Source organism: Pholis gunnellus, assembly GCF_910591455.1.
Source record: "Pholis gunnellus genome assembly, chromosome: 7".
In the NCBI taxonomy this organism is placed as follows: Eukaryota; Metazoa; Chordata; class Actinopteri; order Perciformes; family Pholidae; genus Pholis; species Pholis gunnellus.
The window spans coordinates 5,581,724-5,595,762 of NC_136533.1; the positions used below are offsets into that span (position 1 = coordinate 5,581,724).

The 14,039-nt window shown below is 41.4% G+C and overlaps 2 protein-coding genes across 3 annotated transcripts; one reads left to right on the forward strand and one right to left on the reverse strand.

Annotated features, from left to right (window-relative positions):
• Positions 1-74: 74 nt before the first annotated feature.
• slc25a44a (solute carrier family 25 member 44a) lies at positions 75-4,882 on the forward strand. Of its 2 annotated transcripts, none has more exons than XM_079163025.1 (4): positions 75-182; positions 1,354-2,061; positions 2,150-2,277; positions 3,214-4,882. In XM_079163025.1, the coding sequence occupies exons 2-4, from the start codon at positions 1,428-1,430 to the stop codon at positions 3,403-3,405; spliced, it is 954 nt and encodes a 317-aa protein (XP_079019151.1). In that variant the 5' UTR covers positions 75-182; positions 1,354-1,427; the 3' UTR covers positions 3,406-4,882. The 2 variants fall into 2 exon arrangements, with proteins under 2 accessions (XP_079019151.1, XP_079019152.1); XM_079163026.1 differs by having other exon boundaries at positions 2,200-2,277.
• A 666-nt stretch (positions 4,883-5,548) lies between these two features.
• skic8 (SKI8 subunit of superkiller complex) lies at positions 5,549-10,876 on the reverse strand. Its single transcript, XM_079163036.1, has 11 exons — positions 10,779-10,876; positions 10,320-10,378; positions 10,181-10,208; positions 9,107-9,212; positions 8,693-8,865; positions 7,734-7,882; positions 7,411-7,504; positions 7,060-7,153; positions 6,749-6,841; positions 6,304-6,382; positions 5,549-5,714 (listed from the first exon to the last, which is right to left on the reverse strand). Exons 2-11 carry the CDS (start codon positions 10,329-10,331, stop codon positions 5,625-5,627), a joined length of 918 nt encoding a protein of 305 aa, XP_079019162.1. The 5' UTR covers positions 10,332-10,378; positions 10,779-10,876; the 3' UTR covers positions 5,549-5,624.
• Positions 10,877-14,039: the final 3,163 nt, after the last annotated feature.

The window sequence follows — 14,039 nt, forward strand, 5'->3', positions numbered from 1 at the left end:
AAATTTGTTATGCCAATAACAAACCGCTTGCAGTGAAACACAACCCATGACCTTTCACCTTTCACTTTGTTTGTTACGGAAGACATGATCCACCTTGTAGCGCTGCAGGCCGCAAGAGTTTAACAACAAAGCAGCGAACAGCAAGCGGAAGGTGAACCAGAGCTACATGATCCGCCCAACAGGTAAATTGAATCGTGTCGTTACAACTCTGGCTTATTTATTGCACTGTGCGTAACTCTCGTGTTAGCGCGAGTACACTGTGTGACATTGCACGTGCTTCAATTTTTTTCTCCACCTTCACCAATAGGCTGCAAAAGACGACAACAACAAAAATGGCTGATTAGACTTTCACATGGCAGTGTTAGGCAACGGTGCATGCTTATTAATGTGTAGTTAAAGATGTAACGTTAGAGGCGGATAAAGAGTCGGTCACACCGCTTTGAATACCAGCAGCACAGAAGCTATACATTTTCATTAGCAAAGCTAGTCCATGCAGTCAAACTTCCCCCCTTTGTCCTGTGCTTTTGCATGATAATGAACGTAACGTTTGGTATTATAAATGTAGTGTGTAAGGTTAGCATGTGTCGCAGCCTGAGGCAAATAGCTGGGACTGTTTACATGATTACATAGGGAGGCGTTCAGGTCCGTCCGGCTTTCCCTTTCACTTTTAAATATTACAATTAAATAAACAACCCCTATTCTATTGCAGCTTGTTATTGAATTGATTCTGCGTATATATGTTGAATGCTTTAATGAACTGAGAGCTCAGCTATGCTGGTTTTCAAATACCCTCGTGGGTATTTGTATAATATATAATTTCTGCATTATGTAAACACCACAAGGACTTACTGTCCGAGGTGCAAATGAGCCTGCTCAGTTCACTGATTCAAAGAGTAGGACCTGGTTTATTGTGATGGTCCACGAAATACAACGTCACATATGTAACAACGTTGAGATTGATTGAGGAAGTCTGTATATAATATATCAACATTCATTTGGGTTTTGTGCTGGTACTCTGACAAAATCAGCGTCAATTTTCAGCGTGTATTTTTTTTACTAGTATATTCTGACATTTGATAGACCAAATGATTGATCAATTAAGCCGGAAAATAAATGGCAGATTAATTAATAATGGCGATAAGTATTTGTTGCAGCCTTATTTAAGCTTTTTATTGTGCGAGAGCCCCGTTTGTTACACATAGAGACTGATTTAGTGTGTTATCTGGTATTGCAATGCCTCTTGACAGCCGTCCTGGGACCAGTCCACATTCTGAAAGAAAGAATGAATATTTTAGTGAACCCAGCAGGTGCTTACATCTGATCACAGAGCTGTACTAATGCTCTTGTTTACAGGTGTGATGGCAGTTGGGGGGCCGATGACTGTAGACGCGTGGCTTTAGGGGTGCAGCGCTGCTCTAGCCGGCACCATGGACCAGAAAGGTGCGATCCGAATTATCGAATGGGAGGACCTGGACAAGAGGAAGTTCTACTCCCTGGGTGTGTTCATGACCCTGACCACCAGGGCCACCGTCTACCCGGCCAGCCTCATCCGCACTCTGCTCCAGGTGCAGAAGGGGAAGGCCCTCTACTCAGGCACCGTTGATGCTTTCTGCAAGATCCTGCGAGCGGAGGGTGTGCGAGGCCTCTACCGTGGCTTCATGGTCAATACGCTCACCCTGATCTCAGGACAGGCTTACATCACCACCTATGAACTGGTGCGCAAGTATGTGAGCCAGTACTCGCCCAGTAACACGGTGAAGTCGGTGTTGGCTGGAGGGGCAGCTTCCCTGGTGGCCCAGACCATCACGGTGCCGATAGACGTGGTGTCCCAGCACCTGATGATGCAAGGACAGGGGGAGCACCTGACTCGCTTCAAGGCCAAACCCAAAATGATGCTCACAACGACGAAGCGGCGACTGACTTTCGGGCAGAGCCGTGACATCACGGTGCAGATATTTGCAGCCGATGGTTTCAAGGGATTTTACAGGGGCTACGTGGCATCGCTTCTCACGTACATCCCAAACAGTGCACTGTGGTGGCCTTTTTATCATTTTTACACAGGTAGGTCAACACCCTGTTAGTTGTGGTTTACAGTAGCTGTTCTTAGCTGCTACATGCATGTTTTTATATTATCCTTTTTCGTTCCCAGGGCAGCTGTCCTTGTTGGCGCCAAGTGACTGTCCCCATCTACTTCTGCAGGCTTTGGCCGGACCAATGGCAGCAGCAACCGCCTCCACCATCACCAACCCCATGGATGTTGTTCGTGCACGAGTACAGGTAAACCCTGAAAGACACCATTGTGCGCCACATAAATGTACAAATAAATGTCACATTTCATTACTATGTTATTACTTTGCTGTGGTCACATCAAGTCTATTATAATCTGCATTGGACAACGCGGCTTGACCTCATCCAGTATGTGATTTTAAAAAAGGTCAATACTGACCCACTGTATCTAACCCTGGTCCACACTTAGTGGTGGCTGACAAAGTGGACGTTTTATTTGATACAGCATGCGATTGTACGTTTTAAAGCATCTGCAGGTCAAAGGAACAGTCTCTCTAGCCTCCAGGTTGCACGGCCTAGCCAAACAAAATGATCACAAATGTTTTTTTTAAGGTATGCTAATATTAGACTCGCTCTACAGAATGAGCGTTCACACTCAGATCTGAGTATTCACAGCTTACTAGAATCATGTACAAGCCAAACATGTGTTGGTTTAGAGAACAAGGCTATTAATCCTTAAATCCACAGAACCATGAAGTAAGCTTTCTGCGGAATGTCAGTATTGAATTAGCACGGCAGTGATCTCTCGACACCAAATACAGCTGGAGTCAGCTGGTTTTTCTCTGTTGCTACACTTCCTTTAGCTCCTAACGTTACTCAACAGTTCCTCAACTTGCTCTTGATTGCAGTGCAACAACAGGCTGGCTGGTCAGCTGATTTCTTTGTAGACGCTACTGTTTTTTGTTTCTCTTGTGTACATACACATCCCTTTGTTTCACTCAGTGCTGAAGTGACAAAACAATCTTACCATGAAGTCTATTTAGTAGCTGTTCCTGAGCCTGTGATCTTGTCCCACTATATGCCTCAGTAAGATAAAATGTTTAAGACTTTTTTGGTAAGATTTTGTTTTCAAGGCCTTCAATACAAACCAAGATAAAATGCATTTGCAAATCAAAGGTGATTCACCAGATGTTCTGTCTGTTGAAGGTGGAGGGACGATCGTCCGTCAGCGAGACGTTCAAGCAGCTGCTGGCAGAGGAGGGCGCCCGGGCGATGACCAAAGGGTTGTCCGCCCGCATCATTTCCTCCCTGCCCACGTCGGTGGTCATCGTGGTGGGATACGAGACTCTGAAGAGACTGAGTCTGCGAGATGATCTAGTGGAGTCCAGACACTGGTGAAGGGCCAGAGGGAACCGGGACTTCACCGCCGGGCAGGAACTAGAGATAACAACCCAGATCTGTGTCCAGCCTCGGGGCGACCGCTTTCCACACACCTTTGTAGATCTGTGGCGTTTTAATACAGGTTTGTGGCAGTAGAGTGCAAATGGTGGGAAGTGCAGGTGTTATTACCGTGTCTTTTTCTGTTTGTCAGACCCATTTCTACTGGCCTTTTTTATTTTGGCTAAACGGTTTCTGTAAAACATTAAGATAGAAGTGAAAACAATGTTCTGCATTTTGCTATAAATTTGGCATTAAAAAAAAAAAAACTTTCTAAAATGTGCTTCTTAAAGAACAGTAGATAACTCAAGGCTCCTATGATTATTAGCACATGTACTGTATATTTGACCATCATGGAATGACTGCACCATTGTGTTTCTTTAATGCCTTTTTCTGTTTTCCTGTGTCATGGCACAGAGGCAGCCTAAGCTTGTGAGCACTTGAGGCCAGTCTAATGACTTTTCAATGTGCCAAATTCTTGAGACACAAATGACGTCTTTGCCCTTTTTGAGCATTTGAAGAGCAGGAAAGCTTGATATCTATGTGCATTCCAGTGACAACTTTATGCAGAGGTGTGAAACATCTGCTCAGAATCTCACCTTAGCTTAAATCAAGTAAGAATACGATTTATTTAATGAGAGCAATGCCGTTTCTGTATGATATGTAAGAATTAAGCTAGACTTCCAAAAGAATATTAAAAAAAATATCTCAAGAGATCTTTGTAACCTAAAGGCTTTCTGTAATATATAGAGCCGTGTCACATGATTTATTTACCAGCTGTCTGTGAAGTCACCGTTGCATGTATGATGATGTACTAGAACATAAGTGATCAACATTCTAGGCGGGTGTTTCTGCTTCTTTTTGTCTGTATAAATGGAATGTACAAAACAAAGTGGCGATCGAGAGAATAGAGGGAACGTTACAGGCCTGCGATCAGATCACTCAACACGAGGTGGGGATTTTCCACGGTAGTGTGCTGTACATTAGTTACAGTGCTCAGATGTCTGAGGATCACATCGCCTACTGTTTGGTTACAGAACAGAAACCACAGGGGCCATTGTTTGCTTAAAGCGGACACACGGGGAGAGTAAAGACACAACTGAACTCCTAAAGTTGCCTTCAGATTTCACCAGTCACTTCGAGAGTGTGAGGTACATCAACGCTGCCATACTTGGACCTGATTACTGCCAGAAAACATCAATGAGGTTTGACACGCTCTGCTCCTTCTTTTATAAAATTAAATCTTATGCAAACAGCACTCTTCAGTTTGATGGATCAGTTTCTGAACTGATGCGATTATGTGCTACTCATGTATTTACCGAGACTACCTGCAGTGTGTGTGCGCGACAGCAAAGAATTGTTAAAAGTGCAGTTTGATGTGATTTAAACTTGGAGAAACTTGTGTACCTTCGATGAAAAGTAATAAAGAATTCTGAATCACTGCAACTAGTTTGAGTGTATGTACTTTATAAAAATGTCTTTGTTTAGTAGTTTAGAATCAGTTCATTATGAGGCTGCAGTTCACCTGCTGGGCCACCGGAGGGAGCACTACCTCACCGCCTACACAAAGCTCCCTCCAAACTTCGATGCCTTTGCCACAATCTTTTTCCACTAGATCCTAAAGTAATGTCTCCAAATGTTGATGCCACAAAACTGACAAAAGGCCAGTAGTAAAGTCATTGGTTATAAAGTCAGAAATGTAAAAACTAATTATTAAATGTGCACAAAGACCAGAAAAGAAACACGCAAGATAAATAAAATAGGAATAAAAGTAAAATAGGTTTTAATTTACTTCATCGTTAGGGAACATTTTTTTTAACTGATTGTAGATTAAAGTATAAAGACATATCTGATGACATCTGATGATCTTTTGTTACCAAAGCACTGATTTTATCTGAAACCTCAAGATATTCAATATACAATTACATGCAAATCAAGTTATTGAATGATAAAGAACAAAAGTTCAGCCCATAAACTAAAAAAAAATACAATAGAAACGAGTACAAAAACAACCCTTTTATTTGACCACAGTGGGCCAGTGCAAACCCCCCCCCCCCCCCCCCCCCCTCTCATCACATTTACAGTTCGCCTCCCTCCCTCCCCCAATTACCAACTTCAACTCCATGATTTGGTAAACAGCTCTGTAGGTCCTCTCCCCTTCAGCCCGTACAGCACGAGCATCACATGGGACAGTCGTAGATGTGGATGGAGCGGTCGTCTCCGGCCGAGATGATCTTTGAGCCTTTGCTGTTGTACTTTACACTCCACACCTGAACAAAACAGGAGCAGAAGCGACATGAAAAGTGCTATTCCATAATCACAAAAGTGTCCACATATTAAATATTATGCATTCAGCTATACTTTCTATACTAGTTAAAAATGGAGCGGTTACAGATGCTGTCCTTTGAGCGTTTTACAAACACCTCACCAAGTGGTGCAGAGAGCTCAGACTTAAGTTAACAAGGGCTACACAAATGCTCTAAAAAGAAGAACAAAGCAAAGCTGAACAATTAATTGGCTGCAAATTGTCCCTGAAGATTTTCATTTCATGACGACACATAAAGACAATACAGCGGTCAGCCGCCTCTTATCTCTGAGGAGCCGGGATATTTCATTTGGAGAACAGATGAGCCTCCCCACAGGCGTCTGCAACCAGGGATGTAATGACAGCAGGGTTTATTGGTTTAGCCCGAGCTGAGACGTCAGAGAAGGGGTCATGTGAGGGGCCACTCCGTGACATTGGCCATATTGATTCCCCCCCCCGCCCCAACACATCAGCACCTACAGCAGATGGATTTTCTCCCTTTGAATCGGATTATAAACGCTCTCCGCGAGGATGCGGCGGGTTCTCTTTGTCACCTGGTCTTGATGGTCGAAGAAAGTGTTGATACACGCTCTGGAGCCGGCGTCCCAAACCTTCACACTCTTGTCAGACGAGCTGAAGGGTAGCACAGGAGAGAGGACGTGTTTTTAACGGTTTAAAAGTCAAACGTTGTGTTGTCTGGCTGACCTGCTGAGTGTATGTTGGCAGTGTGAACTGGAAACTTAGTCTGAAAAAACAGCTTCAGCTGACAACGGTTTCACACGGCTTCGGAGAGCAGACGGCTGCTAATATACACCGACAGTCAAAAACAGATGCTTTACATTATAGATTAATAATGTATTTACAACAGCGCGGTCCGTTTCAGGTCTGTCCATATTTTCTTCTGGTGGTAAAATGTATTGTTGCAGACATGCAGGTTTTATAAAATTTAATCCTGTGTTTTGTGGCAACCTGAAGTTCCCTGTGGTGTTTGGTTTTTACCTTGAGACGAAGTGGGTGTTATCTGGAGAGAAAGCCACATTAAGAACCCACGATCCGTGTCCACTCAGTGTGGCGGCCAGGTTGGCATGTTGCCTGTAAAACAATAGCTGAAAGTTAAAAACGAACACCTTTTTCCTTCTATACTGTTTTTGTCACTTCTGGAACACTGGTGCATCCTTCCCCTCCCTTGTGCTGTGTGTGTGTGTGTGTGTGTGTGTGTGTGTGTGTATATTGTATTTTACTGTCTATAATGAGCATCTCTGGCACAGAACACAGTTCATTCACAAACTCCTCAGCATCCACAAACTCACACGTCATATATTTTGATGTAGCCGTCGTCGGAGGCCGTGACCAGGAGCTGGGAGTCGGGGGAGAAAGTGAGGGATCTGATGGGCATGGCGTGACCTGAAGAGAGAGGAGACTTATTTAGCTTCCTCACTGAATGTGGTTGATTAATTAACTGATGAAAAGAAAACACATTTTAGTGGCTAAACATCTTCCAGCTTGTGCGAATGTGATTATTTGCTGCTTTCTGTTTATTGTAATTATAACTTTAACTTTTAGTCAAACAAAACAAGCAATCTGAACACCTTGACCTCTAGAACATTGTGGTGGACGTTATTAAGTAATATATATATATTAATATAAATATTTGAACCTACCTTCCAGTGTGTGGAGTAGCTTTCCGGTGGCGATGTCGAAGATGTTGATGATTCCATCGATGGCTCCGCTGGCCAAATATTTTCCATCAGGGCTCTGAGAGGCAAAACAGAACAAAACCAATGTTATCAATTCTAAAGACAGCTTCCAAATATAGACATGAGACTGGATGAGCTAGTTCTAAACGCCTTTTAAAAAAAAGCACAAGTTAAAAGAAGGGGAAACACAAATCAACATGAGTTACTGTGAAGACAGTGAAGTCTCAGTCCTGGGAGACGTACAGCCACCACCCAGCCGACCGACAGGACAATTTATGGCTCCTTACGTAAGCTATGCTCAAGATGAATTTCCCTCGAGTGTCTAGAGAATATTCCTTCTTGCCGCTCTCCACACCGAAGATGTTGACCTTGCCGTGGTGGCTTCCTGTGGCAATGTGTTTGGAGTCTGGGGAGAAGGCGACCGACCAAGCGTCAACTAGAGTGGAGAGCAGAAATATAGAGAGGGAAGGTCGAGCATATTATACTTATTCTTTTCAAGGACATGTTTATTCTAACAATACTGTCTGCAGCAAACACAACCGAATTAATGCCACGTGTCTTTTCTAGTTAAAATGTATTTTTAATGTGTCTACAATATACTGACAGTACAGTAGGTAATGTCAATCTTTAGCTAACGAGCCAAATATTACAACGTAAATCCACAAAACAAAGGTTTCACATTAACAGGACGTACTTCTGAAGACTCAAAATATACTAAAAAAACACGACGTCCCAAGAGAGGAAAGAAAAATGTCTCCAGTCCAGTGACCCAGACCAACCACTGAGTGGACTGGAGCGTCACTAACGGGAGGTGACATGACATTCGATGAAGTACAGCTTGGTTCAAGATACACAACAGCAGAGACATATTTGTATTTGTGTGTGTGTGTGTGTGTGTGTGTGTGTGTGTGTGTGTGTGTGTGTGTGTGTGTGTGTGTGTGTGTGTGTGTGTGTGTGTGTGTGTGTGGTTGAGAGTAAAAAATAAAACAAGCTCGCTGTGCTACACAGCTTATTCCAGTGCTGTGTGCTACACAGTAAAAAAGGTAACAAGCACAACCACAAGGGACATGAATTTAAATTACACAGAAGACAAAAGCTGACTTATTCAAAATCTCAGAGAAAATATAATGTTCATTTAGTTCATATAGCGCTGATGGAAGCATGCTCTCTCTACTCATCACGCTATTCCACCACCCAATACAAATTCATTTTAAAATGTCCCTGATGCTCTGAGGTCCAGTCATACCTGGTCCGGCGTCCATGGACTTGATCTGTTTTCCAGAATCGAGGTCCCAGATACGGATGTGAGCGTCGAGGGAGCTGGAGGCGGCGATGGCCCCGTTGTGACTGATGTCCACTGACACCACACCCAGCTGGTGGCCCTCCAGAGTCCACTGCAGCTCCAGCTTCTCATCTGACCTGCAGGAACAGTGGGAGACTATTCGGTCAAGTCAAATAAACTCAACTCAACTTTTAGGCCAACACAGACAACAAGTTCTTAAAAGTGCTCAGACGAAAGAAATGCAACATCTACAGTTCAACAACAACTGGGCACAATCTGTACGGCCATGATGTGAAAACTGTAAAAGATGTTTTTGTCTAATATAGAGAGAACAAAAAGAGAAAAAACACAAATACAATATTGTGCAAAAAAACACACCATTTCCAGACTTTCACCATATCGTCTAGCGAGCCGGTGATGATGGTTTCTGACCCATCCGACTCACTTTTACCCCACGCTGCTGTCCAGATAGCATCATCGTGTGCTGAAACAAACATGACAGTGTGATTACAAGTGATGTTTAATACCTGAAACAAGCGGGGCAGTTATTATTGTCCACAAATCCAATGAAAACACCAAAACCAATCATAGGTTAGCACGTCTCTGAACACTATCTGACTTTCCCCAGATTATCTGTTGTCATCGGCTCCAAACGGGGACATAACGTTTCAGTTTTCGTCAAGTTTTTTAAGCATACGTTACTCAAAAAGGAGTTAATTGTTGCATTAGTGTGCCAGCTGCTCTCTCTATACAACCAGTCCCCCTCTGTGTCTGGACAGGGAGGTTGGGAGGTGAAGTCTTGTGCTTCCCTCTAACAGACTAATACTGATACAAACATCCTCACACTGAACTCATGCACCTTTCAATTATCTTATCCATAACTGCACTACAACTCAACAGTACACTATTTACACTATGTGCACCTCACTACCTGACTATCACTGCACAGCATTTCACATGCATCTACATGTTAAGTTATCACACTTATTTTTTTATTGCTCATCGTCTTTTATGCTCTAAGCTTCTGTTACAGCAAAATGCCTTGCTGGAACTCATGAAGTCCTCTCTCATGAGCACACATTTGGTTCTCTAGTGAGTCTTTACAGCATGTCATCCAGCACATCTGTGTGGCTCACTGATTTGTTTTTAATAGATTTTGGAGAACAGTGGAGCTCTATGACAAAGAAGACTATACGACTTTAGCTACACTGGCAACACTTGTTAGTTAGTAGAATATATATAGATATGTATTTTTAAGGGGTTTGTTGACAATAAGTCTTACGCTGGGGGGACAAACAACAACAAGAAGAACACAGGAATTGAATACAGGACAAAGTAGTGGTAGTAGTTCTGAATAACAGGACTTTCTGTGGGAAATTACAGTGGATTTATTGAGTAATACAATGTATGACAGTTACAGAGGGAGATCTGTTTATTCATGTGGTTACTCACCGTGTTCTTGCTTGAAAAGAATGCTGTACTGAAATCAAAACACATGTCTAGTAAGTATTTGAGGTGTTTCACGCAGTAAACAAATACTGTGAGCAATATGTTGACTGTAAATGTGAGACTATTTAAATTGGTTGCTTACTTGAGTGCTCATTTTCTTGGTCCTGGGAGTCTGAGTCGGTTAGATTACCTCACGTTAACCTGAAAACAACAGCAAAGTGTGTTAGCTTTGACAAAGCAGGACATGTTCATTTAAAACTTTGTTTTCACAGGCTAACATTAGTTTTGCTGCCTTGAAACACAGCGTGTGGTCAATAGCTTAAACGTGTAGAGCTGCCAGAGTTAATGGGAAAACAGCCAAATAAATACCAAATTAAACGTAAGATTAACAGCACAATATTTGTGTATTTGGAGAAGAAAAAGCTGCTAAACTACCACGGCTAACAGGCGCTAACAGCAGCTATCATTGCAGGTTAGCGCGACAACAAAGTGCAGTTTGCTGTAATAACAGCTACCACAATATCACGTGATCGCCCAGTTTAACGGACTATCTATTTTCACGATAGGGTATTTAACTATGATGTAAAATGCGCTCACGTACCTTTAAATCTCCTAATAAGATGTTTTATTCAATTCCTGAAACTCGGCAATTTACATGTGAGACGCCATGACAGCATTCGGCGTAACTTCCGCTTTCGTTCTTCTTCGTTGTTTCAAAACGGTTGGCGAATAATGCCCGAATCGCACCATCACCCCCAGCGGTGCTGTGGAGGTAAAATCAATTACTGGAGTTGAAAAAGATACAGTATTTGAAATTGTTAATTACATGTAAAAACATATAAATACATTTAAAAAACATAATTTAAAATATAATAGGTGTTGGAACTAATAAAACAATCATAATGATATAAGCATTTCTGTAATTTTTTCTCTGACAACAGTGGGACAGAGAACTGGAAATATTATCGTGTAGATAAACCAACAATATTCACAATTGTTTAACTAAGTGTTTCATTGAGAGCCCAATTTAAATTAAGTTGTATGGAATTAATCACATTATACATATTGCTACCCAAACTTACAGCTTGTGTATGAAGAAGTGATTTTAGAGACTGATCTCGGCAGCGGCTCACGATTAATATTTGACTTTAGATGAGCTCTCTGCCCGAAAGTAAAACCTCTCTTGTGCAGAGAGAAAGGCAAACCTGGGCCAGATGAGTTGGGAGAAAAATATTCCAATATTTTGACAGTTGGTGCAGCAGCAGTCTGAGCTCCACACACTCAAAACGCTTGTCAAGATAAAGTTTCAAGAGAATTATTCCAAGTGGAGAAAAGCAAACACAGCCGGTGTGTTTTAAATAACTCCTGAAGTAAAGCTGAAATGGGCAGTTGTATTATAGAGAAAGGACATCAGTGTGAATCTCCTGACAGCCTGAGTGAAGAAGATGAGAGATGTCCTATTTAGAGCAGTGTTTGTGTTACAGGCCCTTTGAATGTGATCATTCCGCAGCATCTCACCCAGAGCGATTTATTCCTGTTTAGGACGGAAACGTCTTTAAAATACCAGTAAACAGTCACAACATGTTAAAACCCTCGTTAAACCCCAAATAAATAAATAAATATGTTTTTAGAGTTGGCAGATCAAAACATAGCGACACGTCACTTATACTCAACAGTCAAACACACACAGTCTTCAAAAATAAGAAATAATGATAAATCTGTTACGTGCTGTGGACAAGACTAATGAGAAGGTTGGATCATAGGATCCCAGTTGGAATAAAACTCATGATGCAGAGCAAGGCAGAGCAATTTGGCTGCTGACTTGTTTTTATCCATCGCCCATCATGGACTGACTTCTTTCTAAATCTTTACATGTTTGTTCCAGAGGCTGTTGTATCAACATTTTCAGTAATATTATTGTACTTTTTCATACATGCTATAGGGAGGAAAATTAATCTCCAAAAGCAATTATATGAACACTGAAAATTAACCTCAACCATCAAAATTGTACATGTACTTGTACTTTTTCCTTTTTATTGGTCCTGCAGGCAGTAATGATGCTATTTTCAGCAAAGTGATTAATTTGTATTTTCAGGGAAATAATAATGAAGCCAGCGTAATGGCATTAGCTGCAGCATGCTGAAGGGAGAGGAAAGGAGCAGGACGTCTGTTGTCATTATCTTCTGATATGACAAAATAAAGTGCTCTGAGAGCAGAACAATATAAAATCCATCTATCCATCCATCCATCTATCCATCTATCCATCTATCCATCTATCTATCTATCTATCTATCTATCTATCCATCTATCCATCTCCATCCATCCATCCATCCATCTATCCATCCATCGTATTACTGTAGAGTTTATTTTTGCCGAAAGACAAAAACAAAACCTTAAATGCTTCTTTTTTATTGGAAACGTAGAGTATAAATGGATGTATTTATAGTAATATCGAGATAAAGATTGAGAAAACTGGTAGTAATTCTGAATCAAAGCTTTCGTCCCGCACAGACTTTTGGATACGTCTCATATTTCTAATATTCTTTAGATGTATAAAAGTGCCTCGTTGTCTCTGCTCTGTTCTTTAAGCACAGCTTGACGCAATGATTAAATATAACTGCAAGAGGTCTTTAAAAATGCTCGCTCCTGATGTAATCATCATTTTACTACTTTTTGGCTTTTAAATGATCAGTCCAGCCTGATTATGGATTTAGTCTTGGTGCACTGTGTCAATGGAAACTTTGGAGATATTAAAAGAAGTGGAACTTTTAAGCTGAGGTGTCTGTTTCTAAGAGGTTTTGAGTCATTTAAATCCGTCCTGTGGAAACTTTTTCTGATCCAACACTTGAATATAACATTTGGGAAATGTTTGAATTTAGTAGAGTTGATTATAAAATCTCTGACCAGTTGTGTTTGGGTGTTGGTTTAAATGGTAAATGGACTTGTACTTGTGTAGCACTTTTCTAGTCTTCCGAAGCACTTTAACACGTGTTAAACATTCACATCTATACACTGATGGCAGTTGCTACCGTGCAAGGTGCCCATCAGGATTCTAACTAACCATTCATAAACCCACAGTTGGGGTTAAGTGTCTTGCTACTGGAGACGGGGATCGAACCTCCGATCCTCTGATTGAAGGACGACCCTGCTCTACCACTGAGCTACAGTCACCGGTCGTTCTAGAGTGAAACACTTGCTGAAGGGCACCTCAGCTGTAGCTGATATAATAGATAAACATTTCCCTTTTAACGTCTGAGAGGGATCGATAAGGAAACATCTAGATTATTCATTTCTGGTGCAATAAAGCAACTTTTTGATCTATGTTTGGGGTTCAGGATTTATTTTGGGAAAATTTACTGAATGATTTATTATCTTGCCATTATTTTTCAACAGAGAACCAACAGAAGCACTTCACACAGTAAAAATACAAGTATATGAGTATAATAGTTTGACATTTAATATCTAAATCATGTAGTTTAAATAACTTTAAGGAGGATACTTATATATGCTTAATCTTGGATTAAAGTTATCAGAGTTTCATAAACTTTATTCCCTCAACTACATATTTTGAACATAATGGTTTGATTTAGAAAATGAAGCTCCTTCTTCTTCTCCAAAAAAAGCTTTTTGAATCATCTTGCCAAAAGATGTCATCATTTTTGAAAGCCAATTAAAAAACAATGATTCACAATCAAGTTGTTGGCAAAGTAAAGCACTATAAATACTGTCTCAAAGAACAGATTTAGTCGCTTTGATCCCCAGAGAGACACGTCAGCCCAGCTCTACTGTGTTAACGGGACAGAGCTTTCAGTGGGAGGGACCTCCGCTGACTCCCACTAAAGACAGTAGCTATAAAGGAGCT

Excerpts from the sequence above, each read along its gene's own strand:
- skic8 (XM_079163036.1), bottom strand. Across the intron at positions 9,213-10,180 it reads TCTTTTCAAGCAAGAACACG|CACACGATGATGCTATCTGG; the intron begins GTGAGTAACCAC and ends TGTTTGTTTCAG. Across the intron at positions 6,842-7,059 it reads TACATCAAAATATATGACGT|GCAACATGCCAACCTGGCCG; the intron begins GTGAGTTTGTGG and ends ATTGTTTTACAG.
- slc25a44a (XM_079163025.1), top strand. The coding sequence starts at position 1,428 with ATGGACCAGAAAGGTGCGATCCGAATTATCGAATGGGAGGACCTGGAC. Across the intron at positions 2,062-2,149 it reads TTTTTATCATTTTTACACAG|GGCAGCTGTCCTTGTTGGCG; the intron begins GTAGGTCAACAC and ends TTTCGTTCCCAG. Across the intron at positions 2,278-3,213 it reads TTGTTCGTGCACGAGTACAG|GTGGAGGGACGATCGTCCGT; the intron begins GTAAACCCTGAA and ends TGTCTGTTGAAG.